General features: G+C 41.3%; 1 protein-coding gene across 1 annotated transcript in view; it reads right to left on the bottom strand.

Moving 5' to 3' along the window:
• CPM (carboxypeptidase M) overlaps nt 1–21,160 on the bottom strand; it is a 90,029-nt gene extending 68,869 nt beyond the window's left edge. The window contains exons 1-2 of the mRNA XM_060112352.1: nt 21,135–21,160; nt 20,695–20,857 (exon numbers count right to left, since the gene is read on the bottom strand). Of these exons, the coding sequence (XP_059968335.1) occupies nt 20,695–20,854 (160 nt within the window). The 5' untranslated portion in view covers nt 20,855–20,857; nt 21,135–21,160. The remainder of the gene's footprint in view (nt 1–20,694; nt 20,858–21,134) is intronic.
• Nucleotides 21,161–21,685: the final 525 nt, after the last annotated feature.

Raw genomic sequence — 21,685 nt, 5'->3', positions numbered from 1 at the left:
GTAGTATTCCATCCTGGGATGCAAACCAAATGGAGAACCACTGTCTTCCAGAATGTAGCAGACTAGCCCTGCATGGACGTGCCACATGTTATATCTACAGGCACTCTTCTCAGTTTTTACCACTAGGCTAAACTTTGCCAGGAACTACGGAACTCACGTTGGAACTGAAGTCAGAGGGCTGGTCTGGAGGGCAGATGGGCCAGCTGTCTTTCTGCGCTTTTTTTTCCCCCAATAAATTTATTTATTTATTTTTGGCTGTGTTGGATCTTCGTTGCTGCGCGGGCTTTCTCTAGTTGTGGCGAGCAGGGGCTACTCCTTGCTGCAGTGCACGGGCTTCTCATTGTGGTGGCTTCCCTTGTTGCGGAGCACAGGCCCTAGGCACACGGGCTTCAGTAGTTGTGGCACACGGGCTCAGTAGTTGTGGCTCACGGGCTCTAGAACGCAAGCTCAGTAGTTGTGACGCATGGGCTTAGTTGCTCCGCGGCATGTGGGAGCTTCCCGGATCAGGGCTTGAACCCGTGTCCCCTGCATTGGCAGGCGGATGCTTAACCACTGCGCCAACAGGGAAGTCCTGTCTTTCTACTTTAAAGAGGTTCCTTCCTGGGTGATCTGATAACCATAGAGGCATTACAACTATCTTTTCCTGATACTGGTTTTTCATTTCTGCCTCATGAGGGCTCAGAGTACAGTAATTCTTTCCTGACCGCTGCATTTGCTGAAATCGCCAATGTGGAGGCGGCATTAGCATAGTGGTTAGGTTGACCTGGAGCCACACCACCTCGGTCCAGGCTGTGATTCTGCTACTTCTTGTGTGATGCTGGGCCCCTGTTTAATTCTGGAGCCTCAGTTTCCTCATGCAAAATAAGGCTTATATCTGTGCCTCATGGGGTTGTTATGAGGAGTAAGTGAGCTAACATTTGAAAAGCACTTAAACAGAGCCTGGCACAAAGCAAGCAAACTTGTTTGATAATTGGATTGGTATTTTTAAACTCATCAGCGTAACACAGACACTAAAGGATCATATGGATCTAATGCCAAGGGAGAAGGGTACCAGGTGGTTTTGAGTGGCTTAGCCCAGACTAGAACCCACCCCACCCCCCTTTAAAGAATTACCTACCAGAGTTTCCTTCACTTGTTACCCTTATTTCTGCCACACAACATTTGCTTTCTTTTTTTCTTTTTTTTTTTTTTTTTGCTGTACGCGGGCCTCTCACTGTTGTGGCCTCTCCCATTGCGGAGCACAGGCTCTGGATGCGCAGGCTCAGTGGCCATGGCTCACGGGCCTAGCCGCTCTGCAGCACGTGGGATCTTCCCGGACCGGGGCACGAACCCGTGTCCCCTGCATCGGCAGGCGGACTCTCAACCACTGCGCCACCAGGGAAGCCCTACATTTGCTTTCTTATATCTAAAAAAGTGTTCATCAATATGCCACTTATTATTAACCGCTGGTAGCCAGAACTAATAGGAATAAAGTCAATCATTAATGCAGGGCTGGATTATTTTTAAATAGGGAATTATCCCAAACTCATTTTTGTCCCAGATGATGAATTAACGAATTCTATTATATTACTACTAGTAATACCAAAGAATCCAATCTCTGATGCATTCTGGCTTGTTTTCTCATTCTTGTATTCTGAAGTTGACATTTTGTTTACTTGAGATGTTTCATGTATTGCCTGAGTTGCTGTAGCTCCCAGGACACGAGGTTAGCCAGGGGCTCTCTTTCTGTCTCTGTCCTCATCTGGATCCATTATGACCCAAATCCACTCCACAGGCCAGAGGCTTCTTTTCCCATCACCTTACCTTTTCTCCTCTGGACATCCACTCCCTAAGTATCTTTTCAAAATCATCATCACTCTTGATGCTTACGAAAATCATACGTACTTTTAAAAAATTTGAGCATTTAAAAATGTATACTGTAGGATGTGAAATCCATCCACAGACCACTCCATTCACCAAAATAAATTCCAGATGGATTCAGGTGCTAGGTGTAAAAACTACGACTGTAAAAATATAGAAAAAAGTATAGGATACATTTATGACCTTGGGGGTAAAGAAGGCCTTTTAAAATGAGACATAAAACATAAAACCATAAAGAAAAAGATTGATGAATATGACCTCATAGAAATTTAAAACTTCTGTAAGGCAAAAGATGTTAAAAACAACGTTTAAAGACAAGCCACAGAATGGGTGAAAATATTTGCCACATATATAACAAAGACTACCCAGAATATCTAAGAAGGCCTACATGCAAGTAGAAAAATAGGCAAAAGGCACGAGGAAATAAAAAAAGGCCAGTGAACTTTGAATGTAAATTTCACGAGACAGGAATTTGTGTTGGTTCACTGTCTCCAGCATCTAGAGCAGTACCTTGATGTTTATTTAATGTGAAGTAAAATGTGAAAACATGCTCATTCTAAGTTTCAATCATAAAAATGCAATTTTAAATGGAGACATTTTACACACTGGATTGGAAAAAAATTTCAGTGTTGGTTAGGATGTGGGGAAACGTACACACTCGTGTGGTGTTGGGAGTGTAAATATACATCCTATTGAAGGGCAATTTGTGAGCATCTACCAAGTACAAGAATGCACGTGCCTTTTGACTTAGCAATGCCTACCTCAGGAAATTACTGAGGGTATCAATCACAGCATCGTTGGAGAAAACTGAAGGTTGTAAATGACCTAAATACTCATCAACATGGAAATGATTGAATAAGCTATGGTAAAATCAAACCATGACTAGTATGGGGCAGTTTAAAACAATGAGGTATGCCTACAGGTACTAACCTCCAACACAGGCTGCCATGCAGCTTGTGAAAAAGACCAGCTGCATAACAACTGTAGACATGTGCATATGTTCTCTATGTACATGCATAGAAAAAAGTTTGGATATGAATTTTTTTCCTTCACATATATTCTGGAATCTTCCCGTGTCAAAAGAAAAATCTAACTTGTTCTTTTATAAAGGTTGTGGAATGTTTCATTGACCGGGTATAGCATAACCTAATCAATTCCCTGTTGATGAATGTATGGTTATTCTTGGACAGCTTTATTGAGATATAATTCACATACTACACAATTCACAATTCACCCACTTAAAGTGTACAATTCAGTAGTTTTGGTATATTACATTATTAATTTTTAAAAACTGTGATAAAATATAACATAAAATGTGTCACTTTAACCACTTTAAGGGTACAGTTCAATGGCATTAGTTAGACGACTATATCATTTTCATTTTTACTATTATAAATAAATGCTGTACGTCTACATCCTCATACATACTTTGTGCAAATGTGCTTCTCTATAGGACAGAAAGCTCTCATCTGCTGAGGTCCAGAGATAAAGAGTGATAAAGAGAAATATGGGTGGGTTTTTTCCTAAGATTACTACACTACTGTTAAATGTGATTTTAAACCTCTCAAAGAGATAGGGGATTTTCCAAAGCAAATGCAAAAGTGGAAAAGCAAAGACTCCCCATTTTCCGATGTTCATTTAAGTTGTCAAGTACATAAAAACCAGTTAAAGCAAAGGATGATCTGTCACCCAGTATCTGAGCATGCATATGCTAGATCCCAGTGGAATCTGTTATCTGGTATCTGACAACTTATCCTGAGTCTTTTTTGTCAAACATACCACAAGCAATTGGACCCTACGTAGACAGACACCGGCCTTAATATTAGATCTGGTTTCCTAATCTGAACTTCTCAGTCTAACTGGAGGGTGACCGCTGGCAATTCACTTGATGCAATGGACTAACGTCCCTGCTTTGTAAAATGGAGGGTCTAGCTGGATGCTAGAACTTGTGTGGGCCAGGTCACAAGGTGTGCTGGCGGGAACAGGTCAGCCCGAAACCGCAGATATGCCGGAGGCAAGCTCTATAGTCTGGGAGCTCTGGTCTGAATGTGCCAGCGACTTGTTTTGTGGCCCCGGGCAAGTTACTAAACCGCTGACACGTCAGTCTCTAAAGCTGTCAATTGGTATTTACCTTACAGGGTGTTGTGATGGTTCAATGAGACAAAGCACGCATACTGCCTGGCTGGTGCCTGACACCAAAGATGCCCTCAATAAAGGGTCGCTTCATGTGTTTTAAACACCAAAGCATGTGTCAGTGCCATTCATCCAAGTTGCCAAATATCCCAACTTATATAACAGCAATAGTAGCTTATACTTCTGTAGCATTTATTACGTGCCAATCACATCCTGAGTGCTTAACATCTATGAACTTATTTAACCCTCTGGTCATCCTATGACATGGATACTATTACTTCCATGTTACAAAAGAAGAAATAGGCACAGAGGGTAAGAAACTCATTCAAGATCACAATTACTGAATAGCATAACCAGGCTTTGAAACCAGGCAATCTGTACTCTACAGAGTCTGTGTTCTTAGGCACTATTAAATGCAAATATCTGTGTATTTATAGGTGTGGACATAAATGTGGTATTTCCTCCTATTCTGATAGCTCTCCAGTTTCAATACCTGGTATCAACATCCCTTCCTTACCAAGATGTAAAAAATTAAGATTACTTCGATAAAACACTCAAATTTCACCCTACCACCTAATTTTAAAACCTATTTTTTAAATGACTGCCAAATGAGAACTTGTTTTAAAGGCAGCTATAAAAAGAATGAATACAAGCGAGGACATTATTAAACTTCTCATTGGTCACTCTAAGATTACACTGTGACTCCTATGAGCCTAAGGTGTTTTGAAACTCAAATGCTTGGAGAGTTACCTTCTCATACTGAACAGTATTCTGTTTCATTAGCTTATTCTATTTCCCTAGAGTTTCCACCTGAAAATTGAACAGTTTCTCATTAGATCACATGTGCTTTTAACATCAGCTCATAATATGCCTCTCAGAGGAAACAGGCTTTGGACTGCTCACGGAGCAAACCTCAGTGTTTAGCAGCTGGGATTCTGTTAATTTACCCCATGTAAAAGGTTACTTTTGTTTTCCTCCCTAAATTCACTTCTATCTCCATCTCTAGCATACAGGGGAAAGCTTTCCCCCTCTAGCAAGTAGGACCCCATGGTGAGGAATGACACAGTTACTTGTCTGACCCAACCATCTGGTTCCCGGGAGGCACAGGAGGAGTTCCGTCAGGTCAGGGCAGCTCAAGCACCCCTATACTACACCAGCAACTTCTCCTCCCAGACATTAAGGATGTTGAGTACACTCTGTCCTACCCATCGGGTGGCAGGGGTCCTACAGCCTTAGCATCTAAGGCATCTTACTCTGCTCATTGGAAAATCCAAAGTTCTTGATGGCCAGATTCTGCTCTCTACCACCTCATCCATCAATGGAGTCTGTATAAGTCTAAATCTCAGTTGTCAGAACAGAGCTCCTGGGCCCAGACAGATCAGTAGAGGTGGTGAGAGTGTTTCTGAGCATTTTGAGATATTTAGATAGATTATGTCTGCCCAGAGTATAGCAAGGATGTAGGCATGGGAAGGCTCAAGAGTGAGATCTTTTGTCTAATCCAACACGTAGGTGATCAGCCAAGATACTCTTATTTATACAAGCTCCTAGCATTTGGCTTGGTAGAGTATATTCAATGTTTTCTAACAGATACAATCTTGTTTTGATCAGTTTCAGAGGGCTCTGAACCTTTGTAAAGCATCACATATATATGTCCCACTAAAAAAGAACATTCCAAAGGGCAGAAATTAATACCCCTCAGCACCCGCCAGAAAGTCTGGCATATTGCCTTGTTTATGGCACTTCCTCAGTCTATTCTTGCAAAGATTCCATAGTCAGTGCAGTAGTTTTCATGTTACCTCCCCCTGGGTCATGGAACCTTTATTCCAGTAGATTCTTGTGTGAAGATCCAATGTAAGAAGTTAAAGCTGAGCTGCTCTGGTTTAAGGAAGGGGAACCCAAGCTGTTGACTGTCTCCTTATTCACTAAAGTATCTCAAGTCATCTTGACAGAAGCCTCCAGGTTTCTAGAGACCATTTGAAAACTGGAAGAACTGGTACTTTGAATCCTGGGTTTGAGTTCCCAGCTCTGCCCCTTACCAGCTAAGTTGCCTTGGGCAAGTCACCTTTTCCCCAAGCCTCAGTTTCCCATCTGTAAAACAGAGATAACACTACTTAATTCCCAGATTGATGGCAGGATTTAAAATAAGGCATGAAAGTAGCTAGTACATAACAAGCATTCAATAAAGTGTTCAACTTTATTACTAATGGGTCAAGTACCCCCTTTTAGTACTCTTTAAACATACTTTCCCAAGGACAGAGAACAGAATGTCCTATGGAATCATAGCCCCCTGGGGGCTACAAAGAGTGCAGTTTTAGTGAAGAGTTTACGTGAGTCAAAATATTTCCCTATTTATCACTGTCCTTTGAACAATCTGCTTACAAAAAACCAAAACCAAACCCATAATGACAAAATCCTTCTAAAACTTTGTATTTTCCAGTGAGCACAAACTAAGATACCCTAGATGCTAAGACACATTAGAAATCACCTTCAGCTCTTTATCCTTGACCGTGTACAGGGGCAGCATTCAGTGCCCCAGCTGCTGCTGGAAGCAAAATCTCACCCTGCCCCTTAGCTCCAGTCTGTTTTCCCATTCACTTTACCGGGAATTCCTACCCCCTCACCTATCTGCCTGGGAACAGTCAAAGCTTTGTCCAATTATCAGCTTCCCTGATAAGCCTTTCTCGACTTTCCCAAGCACCCTGGAGGCCAGGCCTTTGAACGTTCATGGCCCTGTTACAGTGGTTTTCCCATTAAGGTGATTTGGTGTAAGGCCCCAGTCCTAGTTCCTAAAGAGAAAGGTCCAAGTTCTTTGTATCCACCTGCCCATGTTCTGGTAGACAGCAGGAGGGCAATAAATCGTTGTTGAACGAATATGTAAATGAATTACTGAAAGACACATTTGGATTACTAACCCAAATTTATCAGTTACCAAGACATAATTTTGGATCATCAATTTCTTCATCTATGAAGTCTCTTTGTTCTCAGCTCTAAAACGTGAATGTAAATAACTTAGAGTTTTCATATAGCTTAAGTGAGGAAAATCTGTAAGGGGCCTAGCACGGTGCCTGGCACATGACAGGTACTCAGTAAAGAGCAGCTGCATTTCTTTCATTTTCCCATCCTTGCTGCTCCTATTCAATAGCTTACCTAGAAAATGAGCCCAAGATTATGTCCCCTCTCAGTGCTGCTATATATCACCTGAAAAGTTCAAGTGGCTGTACAGTGGACCCTTAAACAGTGAAGGGGGTCAGGAGTGCCAAGCCTCTGAGCAGTCAAAGTCTGTGTATAACTTAGCTGGTCCTTGGTATCTGTAGTTCCTCAGTGGAGGATTCAACCAACCGCGGATCATGTAGTTTGGTTGTATTTACTATTGAAAAAAAATCCGCATGTAAGTGGACCAGCGCAGTTCAAGCTCACGTTGTTCAAGGGTCAACTGTACTTCATAATAACAATATTCCAATATTGTTTTAAAATAGAAGGTAATCTGTTTCTATTTGGTGCACTGTTGGCAGGAATGTAAATTGGTACAGCTACTATAAAAAAATTAAAACCGTAACTACCATGTGATCCAGCAATCCCACTTCTGGGTATTTATCTGAAGGAAAAATGAAATCAGTATGTCCAAGATGTATCTGCATCCCCACGTTCAATGCAGTATTATTCACAATAGCCAAAACATAGAAACAACCTAAATGTCTGCAGATGGATGAATGGTTAAAGAAAATGTGATATGTACATACAATGGAATATTATTCAGCCATGAAAAAGACGGAAATCCTGCCATTTGCCACAGCATGGAGGAAATGAGGGCATTATGCTAGGTGAACTAAGACAGAGCTATGATCTCACTTATATGTGGAATCTAAAAAAGCTGAACTCATAGAAACAGAGTGGATTGGTGGTTGCCAGGCACTGGGGAGCAGGGGAAATAGGGAGATGTTGATCAAGGGGCACAAACTGCCAGCTCTAAGTTCTGAGTACAGTGACTATAGTTAACGATACAGTATTATATAAAGTTGCTGAACGATTAGACTTAAATGTTTGCACCAGCACCGCAACAAAATAGTAATTGTGTGAGGAGAAGGATGTGTTAACTAATCTTTTTATGGTAATCCTTTTACAATACATGTGTTATCAAATCATCACGTCGCACACTTTAAACTTACACAATGTCGTCGCACACTTTAAACTTACACAATGTCATATGCCAATATTACATCTCAATACCATTGGGAAAAAATTTTAAGGTCTGTTCCTAGGTGCTCTGACATTTTTCTTTGAATTCTAGATTTAATTAATATTTATCACTTTCTGTATAAGTCTGGCATAACCAGAATTTGTCTCCAAAATGGCTGATTAAAAAATCATTTCTTTTTGTGTGACCTGGGTTCTGTGAGGGCAAAAAGACACTATGGGTGATGCATCACTGAAATGTTTCTGGTAAGCTGTATGATAAAGATAAGTGATCTTTAAGGTTTAAGTGAATAATCTGATCCAATTATGCTATTTAAATCAGAACTCTTCACACTGACAGCTCTTAGGAACTGTTATTATTTTTACAGATTTCTTATTACGTTTTGTTGGTGCTCTCGTTTATTCACCCTGGCATGTTTGTATTTTCTCACTGATTTCTTATTCCAGGCATGGCTGTTTCACCTTATTTCTTAAAGGGAATCTTTATTGTAATGCAAAATGAATTGTAAAATGATCAGGAATTTTCCAATCAAGAAAACAAATATGTCACTTTCCTATCAGGCAGGAGTCCCTAGGATGATGTGACTCCCTTTGGATGAAGCAAGAACTCTTTCACAAGGTGGGCAAGGTCTTCCACGATCTGCCCATCTTGCCTCCTCTCGTCCCTTCATGCTCTCCTCTCCAGCCACACTCAACTTCTTTTGCTACACAAGGTCCACATGCTCCTTAACCACCAGGCCTTTGAACATGCCATTTATGGCCTTGCCTTCCCCCTTTCACCTGGCTGACTTCTGTCCTTCCGGTCCCCTGCCATCTACTCCCTTAGGGTGAATCTCTTCTGCATTTACTAGGATGTCTCTTCCTTCCCACTCACCCCTCCGATCATCAGCTCCATCAGGACAGGGACCATGTTTGGCTTCTTTACCTCTATATTTTTATATATAGTTTGTGGCCAGCACACGCCACAAACTATACTAAGCATTCGATACATGTTTGCTGAATAAATTGAATGAATCTGTCTAGAGATAAATAGATTTAACTAAGGCTACTTTGGGATCTGTCAGTTAACTTTATGGGTCTCATTCTTCACTTGTAACTGCATCCAACATGGTTGACCACGACCTCAGCGAGGAAAGAGTTAACACAGCTGGTCTGTGTTATTCACTTCTTGCTTATCTCTGGAACACCTGCACTTGTTGTAATGACTTTTTTTTTTTTTTGGTGTATTAGTTTCTGCTTCATAACAAAGTGAACCAGTTATACATATACATCTGTTCCCATATCCCTACCCTCTTGTGTCTCCCTCCCTCCCACCCTCCCTATCCCACCCCTCCAGGCGGTCACAAAGCACGGAGCTGATCTCCCTGTGCTATGCAGCTGCTTCCCACTAGCTATCTACCTTACGTTTGGTAGTGTATATATGTCCATGCCTCTCTCTCGCTTTGTCACAGCTTACCCTTCCCCCTCCCCATATCCTCAAGTCCATTCTCAAGTAGGTCTGTGTCTTTACTCTTAACCAAACTCTGAGCACTAAACTTCTTCAGTGTTCACTCATTATTGATGCAAGACAGAGCGTCAGCGTGTACCAGGCTGAAAGCATTGTTTAAAGTAAACGTGAAGATAAATGATGGGCACCTGGGACCTAGTGTGGGTCTGCACCCTGTGGGTCACAATAGTCATGCAACCAGCTCCTGTGAAGAACTCTGGGCCTCCAAGACTCGAGTGGGCTTCCCTGAGTGCACAGCTGGAGAGAAGCATGCATCTGTGGGGTCCTCACCGAGGGAGAACAGGCAAGCCCATGCTGACTCCTCTAGTCTTTGCCTACATGTATCATTATTCTGCTGTGCCTGCACTGTGTCTTTTGCTTCAAAAATCTTGGCTGCGAGTATGACTTTGTTGAGTCATGAGTCCTTCCAGCAATTCACTAGTGGGTGGTCATGGGACCCTGAGACAGCCTCCTTTTTTTTTTTTTTTTTTTCGGTACGTGGGCCTCTCACTGTTGTGACCTCTCCCGCCACGGAGCACAGGCTCTGGACGCGCAGGCTCAGCGGCCATGGCTCACACGCCCGGCCGCTCCGTGGCACGTGGGATCTTCCCGGACCGGGGCACGAACCCGTGTCCCCTGCATCGGCAGGCGGACTCTCAACCACTGCGCCACCAGGGAAGCCCCAGCCTCCTTTTTGAACTGCTGCTCTTCCTTCATGTCTGTGATATCACTCTTCACCTTTCTCCTACTTCCTTGCTGATTTTTTTTTTTCCATCTCCTTTGTTGGCTTCTATCTCTACCAGACTCAAAATATAACAGTATCCTCTGGCTCTATTCTGGCCCTCTTTTATCTTTACTTTCTTGTTAGATTATTTTATAATCCCATGGCTTTCAATGCCATCTACATGTTGATGACTCTCAAGCTTATTTCTACAGCCAAAACTTTCCTCCAAACTCCACCTACACACCTGCCTACTGGACATTCCAACTGGATGTCTATTAAGGATTTCAAATTTTAAAAAATTGTCTAAATCAGAGGTCTTGATTTCAACCCAAACTTGTCCTCTTCTAGTATTTCCTATCTTGGTAAATAATACCTCAGGTGCTCAGCTGTCCAAGCTGAAAACCTAAAGGTCATCCTGGATCTTCTATTTTTCCCTATCTCTGCCCACCCCCTTCCAATCCATTAAGGAGGTCTTGTTGGTTTTATTTCCAAAGTAGATCTCTAATCCCTCCACTTCTCTCCATTTCTAATACAGCATCTTCATCCAAATCACCATCATCAACAGTTGCCTGGATTATTATAACTGGATTAGTCTCCCTGCTTCTATACTTGCCCCTTTCTAATTAATTCTCTATTCAGCAGCCAATGTTATAATTTTTCCAAACCCACATCAGATGACATCATTCTGATTAAAACTCTTCAATGGTTTTCCATTATTCTTAGAACAGAATTCAAACTCTCCCTGTTTGAATTAGCATACCAGCCACTCTGTGAACTGTCCCCTGCACGCCTCTCCAGCTTTACCCAGTACCACTCTCTGCATGCTCACTGTGCTCCAGCACCACCGGCCTCATTTCTGTTCGTGGAATACAGCACAATCCTTTCCACCTCAAAGCCTCTGGACTCTCTGCCCACCCCTACACTGCGAGCTAGAGTGCCGCTGAGACTGAAGACACATTTTGTGCATTTAGAAGTATATGTCATTAAAACTCACAAGATACCCAGGCCCAGCTACATGTTTATTAAGGCTAGAATGTGGTATTTCCCAATTTGTCTTTCTGTTTTTTCATAAATAGAAAGGAACTTACCGGTAACAAATGATAATCCCACTAGGCTTATCTCTAGGTTATCTCTAGTAGAGAGAGATTATTCATCTCAGTCTCTAAGAGTAACAGAAAAAAATAATAAAATGTGTTCCTTAATTGAGCAACCTGCATCTCAAATTTAACCCCACGTGCATTCGGTATTATTACTAAAGTGTAAGTAAATCTAATATTAAAATAATGGGAAAACTCCTGTGGAATTGCCCCATGTTAAAATGATCTGTTCTCCCCATGTGTCCACACTATCACAAAAGTGAACAGCCCCCTTTAAAAGAATTTTAATGGATGGGCTTGACTGAGTTACCAACAATTGGCAAGGGAATGGATACTTAACAGGGACTAAAAATTAAAGTTAAGATACTTTCAACCTTCAGTCTGTCTACCTGTTTATTTCCAAAACCTGAACATCTTAAACCTGTAAAGCATTCCTGAGTATAGAGGGGAAAAAAGACCCTTAAAATCGAGGGATTCCAAGTATCTGCTTAACTTTTCTGGTGGCGGGGGTGAGGGGGGAGGCTTCATCACATGGTCCTTTTCGTTTTTTCACATTCTCTAGATAGACACTTGAACTATTTTTCCACTGTTCAAATAAAACCAGGGATATTTACTTAACCTCTTCTTAATGGAGAGGGTGTGGGTGTGTGTGTGTGTGTGTGTGTGTGTGTGTGTGTGTCCTATATTTACTCTCTTCTCTTAATACATGTTTGGCTAGTGTTTGGGGGCTGAGGGAGCCAGAACCCCTCTAGGTGTGTCAGTGAATGACTCAGTTATGCCCTTGACTGCTTGAAGGACACTAACCTCCCTGTTGCCCTCCTACACACCAGCGTGAGCTGTGTCACAATGAGGTCCTCCTATACTGCCTCTCCAAGGTATCATGCTACTTCCCATAACATTGTTTCCTTGCAGTATAACCTGTTTTTGCTAAAACTATTTCATTTTCCTGAGAAACTGAAGTATTTACTACATACAACATATGTATAACTACATAACGTTGCATATATAAAGTTACATATAGTATGTGTAACTATATAAATGTATATAAAAGTATATATATAAAAATATACATCCTATATACTTATATATAATAGTATACTATACTGTATAAAAGTGTATAAAAGCATATTTACATTAATGTTTCCTTTGCTATGCATGGAAAAACTCTCCAGCTGTGATCCTCACTGTGCCTGTCACATATAATCAGCACATAACTGGGCCTAAGATACGAAGATGAATGAAGCCTGGTCCCTGCCCTCCAGGTACAACATAGAGCTCCTGGAAGATGCTCTGGAAGAGGGGTGCAAGGAGATTCTAACTCTGCCCAGGCGACTAGAAAAAGACTTCCAGGAGGAGGTGACATTTTTGAACCAAGCCTCAATCAACTGAATAAATGATCAAGTGGTCTCTAACATCCATTCCTGCTCTAAAAATGTGATGTTGTGCTCAGTTTCACCTGACTGTATTCATAGTATACCCATGCACTTTGTCAGAAAGGAGGCTGAGTTATGTATTTGGATAACTGTCAGTTCAGGTGACTTTGGCTGTGCTCCCTAAGTGTGGTTCTAGTTTCCTCAGAGAGATTCCTATCAGAGAAATTTTAAAAACTGAGTAAACAACTAACTGAAAGTTCTTTGTTTATACAAACAGAGGGTTTGCTTTCTTCTTCTAGACTCTGTGACAGTGCTTGCATATTTGAAGGGTTTACCCTGTCATTAATGCCTTTATACCCCACCATGAAGGCTGTTATCTTCAGCTCTGAGGAAGTTCGGGATATGTCTGTGAAGCCAGTTTGAAGGCAACTTGTTTGAAGTTGGCAGCATTTTTGTGATACCAAGGAGAGTAAACCTCCAGTTGAGCTTTTGACGAAGTTATGTACATGAAGGGTCACAGACCAGAAAATGCACGCTTTTTAAACATCTGACATGTAGCAGTCCTTGTAAAACAGGGTTGAGAAAACATTTTTAATGTGCAACTTATGTCTTATATTTATTTTACGTCTGTTTATTTGCACACAAACTCAAATTAGGATTTCCTAACCTCTCAGCAAACTACTACCCTATATTACATTGAATGGCTACGGAGCTAGGAAGAATACCAATTCTTTTCAATCACTAGATAGGAAGTTCCGATTTAATCTTCTTCCCCTAACCCAAATGCATGTTGGTATTTGATATAATCTTCAAAACTTTACCTTTTTTTTGGGTAATAAACTCTGAGGGAAAAGAATCTGCAAAAGAAATCTATATATAACTGAGTCACTCTGCTGTACACCTGAAACTAACAACATTGTAAATCGATTATATTTCAATAAAAAGCATCTTTTTTTTACTTTAAGATTCTTCTTATCTTACGTTCTGACTGCACTCTTCGAGAAAGGGGCATTCTAAATTCACAAACCAAAGGAAGGAAACAGGGCGAATGGCAGTTGTCTCTCAACTCTAGATACTATTCGTCACTGCGGTGTTACCTCTAGGCACTCGTGTTTTGATTAAGAACAGAAACCAAACACCTTCTGGACGCTGGCTACATAAATTTGAAGTGGGTCTTATCAGCTCTCTGCATCTGTGCTTTTAGACCAACAGTCCCTAACCCTATCAGTTGATGCCTCTTTTTTCACGTCCAAGATTTTGCAACTCCTCCTTCACCATGCTGGCATGAAATCCACAGAAAATAATATTTGCATACATAATTTCAGAAAGATTGATAAAATGTTCAAACTTTACATAAAGAGGAAATAAAAAGAAAGCAACTTATAATAAGAAAATGCTGCTTATATCAATTCTTGAGATTCATGGTGAAGGCATTTATTACACATGCAGACTGATTCAGCTGTGTGGTCACTGATGCCAGGATTTTAAGAACGTGAAATATCTCGGAATCAAGTTCAGAGAAAAATATAATTGAATTTTCCCTCAATCTACCTACAGGTACTATTCCTGGAAAGTTTGGTACATATTAAAATTGTGGGGAAACAGTATTTTGTGTTTGTATATAAATCAGAATTGGTTTTAGGCTCAGATAATTGTAAGCTGGTCTTGCACCTATGGAAGACATTAGAAAATGTGGAGGACGATTTTTCACTAGGCACGACTGTTCTGTGTGTTGCTAACAAGATCAGGAGGATGCATCAGCGAGGTCCCCCCCGCTCCAAAGACTTAAAAGTTATGGCCTAAACCTCCCCTCAATTTCCAAAATTCCCCCTAGGGGGCAGTACTACTCTTAATGAGAACCACTGTTCTCAACTCAGGAGACAGCATTTTGGTGGGTGGGTGTCCCGAAAGTGTGCAAAACAGAATCTCAGTCTTCTCCTTTTGCCTCATAACCAAACAGTTTTAGTATATAGAAAAAAAATTAAGTCTACACCAAAATATGGAATTCACACTGCTTTGGATGAAACTGTAAATACTGAAAAGGGGTCTAGGATTCCATAGCCTATCACTCCGCACATAAAATACATTTTACACAGGCCTTTTCTTGGATGATGGAGGATGCTCCTCAACTTCTGCAGAATCACAGCAGTCGGGGCAAGGGGAGGAGCAGGATGTATGGGGGAGGGGAAAAGGGACAAGAACAGAGAAAAAGGTAACTGGAGAAACTTTTCTCTACAGAAAAGAGCTTTAAGGGTCCACTATTTGGCACAAGACAGACTTTGGTTCCAATCACCCCTCTGTCATTTACTAACTGTGGATGATTCATTCAATCTCACTTCTTCACATGTAAATTGGGGGATAATGGTATTTCATACCATTGTTAGAGTGATTGAGGGGTATATGTAAAGTGCCAGGCAAAGAGTAAAATTCACTTAATGTTGGCTGCAATTATTATTTTTTTAAGTTTCAAATGCCCCTAGAGTATTGGTGGTTGAAGCAGAGTAACATCTGGGTTACTTTTTGGATATTCTGTCTCTTCCTCTTAAAATCTCATACCACAAATACAGTGGAAATCTAAATCATGTCCTTGTAAGAAAAAAAGGCAGTGTCTTTAAGAAACTTAATGGTTATAAAACAAAGCTGATGTTCCTAAGGTGTTTCAGAAAAGGACTTTACATTTCAAGCTAAAGAAGGGGAAAGGCTTGCTACCCCAATGTAACTTTAAATCACAAGTATGTATATTACAGCTGAAATTCCCAGATTTTAGTGGCTGTCTTGATATTTAGTCCTCAATATATCAATATTTACATCACAGAAAGCATTTTATACAGGATCTCAAGCAAACTGGCTTGCCGACCACACTTGAGAAATGAACAGGGTGACAGAAAATCGAATGTTGTGGCAAAATCTTTTATCAAGTGTCCTTTTCAGAGGGTAAATCACCAGCCAGAATCTACCCAGGCAAGGGGAGTAGGCAATGAGAGGTCTGTGTACATGAGCACAGTACATGTCTCTTTGGGGCAGGAGTCTTAAGCCAATTCTAGCGAGATTTTTTAGTATCTGCGATGTTATGACGACTCCTGGCAGAGGAATTCAATAAATATCTGTTGAATGCATATGTGAAGGTGAGAATCCTTGGGGGGAAATGCAGGAGAAATAAATTTTCCTTTATACTTTAAACACAACAATGAAAACTTTATGCTACAGTAATCTTTCATCATCATCATCACTATAACACTTAGCATAACATCTACCCTCATAGCAAATTTTAAAGTAAACAATATTGTTAACTATAAGCACTCTGCTGTGCAGTAGATATCTAGGACATATTCATCCTGTATGACCAAAACTTTGTACCCTTTGACAAATACTACAGTAATCTTTCAAACCAGGAATGCCTGATTGATGACTGGTATAAGAGAAGAGGTAAGGGCTTCCCTGGTGGCACAGTGGTTGAGAGTCCGCCTGCTGATAGGGGACACGGGTTCGTGCCCCAGTCTGGGAAGATCCCACATGCCGCGGAGCGGCTGGGCCTGTGAGCCATGGCCGCTGAGCCTGCGCGTCCGGAGCCTGTGCTCTGTAACGGGAGAGGCCACAACAGTGAGAGGCCCGCGTACCGCAAAAAAAAAAAAAAAAAAAAAAAAAGAGAGAGAAGAGGTAAGCATACATTTCTTGAGATTATCAATCAATACTCCTTTTGGAAATCAATTTGGTTACCTGTATCAAATACACAGAACTGCTTTAAGACCTGGTAATTTCCTTTTTGGAAATGTATCCCCAATAGCAGGTAATGTATCCTTAACAGCAACTCTTACGTAGTACTTATTATGTGCCAGGAATTATTCTAACCACCCATTGTCACACTGCTACAAAGTAAAGGATCTAGAATTTGAACTTGGGCCTTGTAGTTCCAAAGCCTGTGTGTGCTCTGACAACTTTTGCTGTCTTAGCTACAAAGATGTCCACTATGGCACTTCTTTTTTTTTTTTAATAACAGGAAAATTTAGAAACAAACTAAATGTCAGTGGGGTATAAGTTAAATAAACAATAGTATATCCATTGATAGGACACAAAGCAGGCATTAAAACTCAGGTTTTAGAAATAACATGTTTGCAGGGGCAAGCAAGATATTTGGCTCAGTGGGAGGGGAGAAAGGCACAAAACAGGGTGTATAGTCTTTCAGGTCTACTAAGTGTTTCCTTTGGATGGTGAGATTTTAATTTTCTCCTTGGTGCTTTGTTGTATCTTCCCAATTTTCTAAATGAACTTGAGTTCCTTTTGTACTCAGAAAAAGAAAATTGCTAATAACAAATTTCTCTCTAGATCAGCACAGCCCAATCAAAATACAATGCAAGTCAAATATGTAATTTAAAATGTTTTAGAAACCACAACCATATTAACAAAAGTAAAAAGAAACAGGTGAAGTTTTTAAAAAAATATTTCTTATTTAGCCTTTATATGTAAAATATTACCACTTCAACATGGAATCAATATAAAAATACTAATGGTCTATTTTACTTTTTTGCATGAAATCTTCAAAGTCACTTTTAGCACACCTTAATTTGGTCTAGTCACATTTCAGCTGCTCAGTAAACAAGTGGCTACTGGCTACTGTGTTGGATCCTTGGTAGAAGCTTTACTTTCAGACCCAGTGTGCCCAAAACATGACTCTGAAACCCTCCTGTAACCTCAGTCTTCATGTGACCAGCCACATCTGTGTCAAACCTCTTCCTTAATGAGAAAGAGATGTGCTTCAGAGAAGGTGGATCTGAGTTTGAAGCCTCCCTCTAACACTTATCAGCTGTGTGATCTTCAGCAAGTTAATTAACTTCTCTGTTAATTAAAGAAGCCTCATTGGATCCTTTCCGTAAATGAGTATAAGGCCTATTTGAGTTGTTGAGAGTGAAATAATGTATTACAACACCGAATACACGGAAAGCACTTTAGAACAGATTTTATTATCTAACCCTTGCCCTTTGCAACCTTCCTTATTCAGATCAAGGTTAGACTTAGCAGGAGGAAAGACAAGATTCTTAGAAAAGAGATGTAGGAAATCTCATTTAAAGTGGTCCTAGAACTAATGTGGGGGGATATGGAAAGAACAGCTGGGGAATCTATAATAAATACATTTGTATTTTAAAGGGGGCTACCTGATAGCAGGGCACAAATGGTACAACTGTTTGCTTGCTTCACATGGCTTTCCCTCAGCAAACAGTCAAGCCACTAAACAGATACAAATCACTGAATACGTGCCAGGAACATGCTAGACAAAGGGGCTTAGGAGTAATTTAAAAAAAAAAAATGGATGGGAGAGGTGCTCCCTTAACTGAATGAAGGAATGAATCAGTGAACATTGTACATTTTCTGATTTTTCTCAACTCAGCTGTCTGTTCTTTTTGTTTTATAGTTGCCTCCGTTGTTTTACCTAAGATTTTCTTTACTCTGATATTAGGTAGTGGGATTTCCTCTAGAAGGCTCAACTGAAATATGGTCTGTCTACTATGGCTGAATCTAGGTGAAGTGTATATACATACTCAGCTTTGGGGTAGGTTTCAAACATTTCAAAATTAAAAACTGGAAAAAAATCAATTATAATAGAAGGCCATTAATCATGACATGTAGCAATTGTTTTTTTTAGCATCACTGTTTATAACAGAGGCCACCAGAAACTATATAGATGCCACAAAGAGGTGAATGACTAAGAAATTCACATAATCGAGGATAAAAGACTATATAGCAATCAATTCACACCTGCAGACCTTTCAATTCATGGAAATACGTAATGAAATAATGTGAACTGGGGGAAAAAAAGCAGATGAGAATCCATGATTACAGTAATGAAAATACACGTGATATGCATCTACAAAAACTAAAAATGTATTTGGCGAGGTAGGAGGATTACTTTCCCTTCTAGGTATGTTGCCCACATTCACAATAACAAAGAAAAATAAATAACACATATGGTAAATCTTGTTTGCTAAGCAAACTTATCTTACATCAGAGGGCAGGATGGCCAGGGGAAACTGTGCATCTAGTGAAAAGAGTACCAACAAATATGCTTGGCAACCGACTCCCAGTTACTAAGCGTGCAGTTTAACCTACTACTCAGAACCTCATAGCAGATTTGGGATTTTTCTTAATCGGAGTAATTATTCAGAATACTCAATACAAATATGTGACCTAAACTAGTGTCAGATTTTATTTTTTACATGGTAATTCCTCAGTCCTTTAACCACAATAGTGCACACAAGGTAAAAACAATTAAGCCTGCTGCCTTTCATTATTACCGTGGTCTGATAGCACGCAGGGTAGATCAAAATAGCTGGTTGACATTGAGAGTCCCGCCACAAGCACTTTGTGCTTGAAAAAAAAAAAACCAAATCATTTAGTACTTAAAATTAACAACACTGGCATCACCTGTGCGTTAAATGACTGAACAATAACTCAAGTTAGTTGTGTTCTATATTTCCTTTATTAATATAATTAGTATTCTTAGATCTTTTAAAATTGCTCTTCTCTAGCCCTAGGGGAAAATGATTTCAAGAGGCTGAATACATATGCTGATTCAAGATATGCTTTCTCATACATCCAACCTCTGTAAGTTTGGATGATACATTAATATAGAGTAATTCTGGCACCAACTCCTTAGCAACGTTGTTTAAAAACAAAAATGCCATTACACACATAAGCCAAGGATTTTTATGTTGCATTGCACATAAGCAAATTTATGTAATACTTTTAAAACATAAAAACCATGGCCTTAATTTTTTGGAAAACGATTACTTAAGAATATGGTAATTAAGAGACTCACAAATTGGTTGAAAAACTCAGAGCTAAAATTCACATGGGGTTGAAATACACCTTATAAAGAGCTGACATCCAAATTACATACACTTGACAAAACTTATAATTTAAGCATTAAGTTATTTGCTAATCTCTTTGGGGAGGTACAAAAGATTGAGAAATAATAATATCTGGTAAAATTATTTGCCTTGTCCCAAAATGGCTAAGCCTTAAAGTAGAATGATCTGAGCGCCAATCCTGGTTATAAAACTCACTCAAGATCTGAGTGTTCTTGGGCAAAATACTTAATTTCACTATGATTCAATTTTCCTATCTACTAAAATTAGAATTACTTAATATATAGTTGTATATTTATACTTAATATATGGTTTCTAAATTAAAACAATAAAGTAATTAAATAATGAACGCGAAAATACTAAGGGCAATACCAATCACTGCTATGGTACACTTATTATCCAGCAGTTAGTCTCATTCAAATGGATAACTTTTAAAATAGCCTTTTAATCAGTACCAGAGCCACTTTTTTTGCATAACTTTAAGCCATAGGGCTAATTATACGTAACATAGAAATCTCACCAACACAACTGCCCTGTTTTAGTTTAAAAGAGACTTGAAGACACGATCCTAACAGTCCGAGTCATATTTAAAGAAGCCATCAAAAAGGGAAACAAACCTGAGATGGGTAAACAGACTTCCTTGGCAGAAGTTCATGTAGAAAACTAAAACCTAAAGTACTCATCCCAGGAAATCACTGTCTGCAAGATCCCAAAACAGAACGCCATTAACGCAAAGCACTCGACACCGAATGACAGCGGAGACGTCTAGTAAAATTCAGGTCTTACTACTCCACTGACAAAAAGCAACACAACACACAAAAGCAGAAACAACCAACACGCAAGGCAGGGATGGATCCGCTCGAGCCCCTCTGAGTCGCTTCATGGAGAGGGGACAGGAGGCTAAGGCATATTTAATGAATGAAACTGAGGACTAGGGGTTTGGGAAAGTACACGAGACGGACCCTACCTTCCACAGATTTCCCGATACTGTGTAAGTGAGTGATAGAACTGTAGTTTTGGTTAATACTCTTCAGGAACGCTTCCATCTCTGGCTGGTGGTGGTAGTTGAAGTCCAGCGCAGCTACCACAGGCAGCAACAGCCCTAGCCAGAGGCGGGCGCAGTCCATGTTCTAGAGATGAATAAAAACAATAATAAAGCTGAGCAGGTGAGGAAGGGGGTGGTGGGGAGTGTGCACGTTACTCGCTTCGGCTCCGCTGTCTAGTCTCAGATCTCCCGGCACTAACACTCCCAGCTTCCGACGGAGGTAAAAGTTGGAAGCAACAGCTTCGGGAGTTAGCGCACCCGGAGCACGGGCAGCCCCTGGTGCCCTCCATCCCGCCTCCCACCCTCTCCGCGGCCCGACAGCTGCAGCAGCTGCGCCCGACCCCGCGTTACCCCCTGCTCACCCCGAACCCAGGCGCTCACCGCTGCCCGGCGGCTGCCACCAGGCGGGACCCGGTATTAATAGCCCGGCCAGGGTCCCACCTCCGACGCCTGACTGACTTCTCTCCGGCCCACTCAGGCGCCGCGCGGAGCACTCCGGGGCGGGGCCGAGCCGGGCGGGCCGGGCTCCTCTGTCTCCCTCGAGCTCCCTGGACGCGGCGGCCTGTGCTGGGGCGCGGCTGAGAGCTTCCCGAAACCGAGTTGCCTCGCGCGGTCCCAGTTTTTGCCGGCGCTCCAGGTTGGCAGTGCGCTCACCCCGGCCACGGCTCCGTCCGCTGAAGGGGTCCGGGGCGCTCCACCAAAGGGGCACGAGGTGTCTCCAGCTGCAGCGAGTTTGGAGACGCTAAAGGCTCGGAGTTGGGCGAGCTTCTCGAGTTGGGCGGTGCGGGCCGGCGTGTCCCGGGCTCACCTGGAGCCCCACGAGGCGCCGCGAGTCCCGGGCGCCCGCAGCCCCGAGCGGGCTCCTTTGCTCTTCGGTGCCGACCCGAGTCGCCAGGGCCGCGCTCCCAGCTGC

Source organism: Mesoplodon densirostris, chromosome 11, assembly GCF_025265405.1.
Source record: "Mesoplodon densirostris isolate mMesDen1 chromosome 11, mMesDen1 primary haplotype, whole genome shotgun sequence".
Lineage (NCBI taxonomy): Eukaryota > Metazoa > Chordata > Mammalia > Artiodactyla > Ziphiidae > Mesoplodon > Mesoplodon densirostris.
The sequence above is the reverse complement of the archived record's forward strand: the minus strand, read 5'-3'. Positions and strand labels throughout refer to the sequence as shown.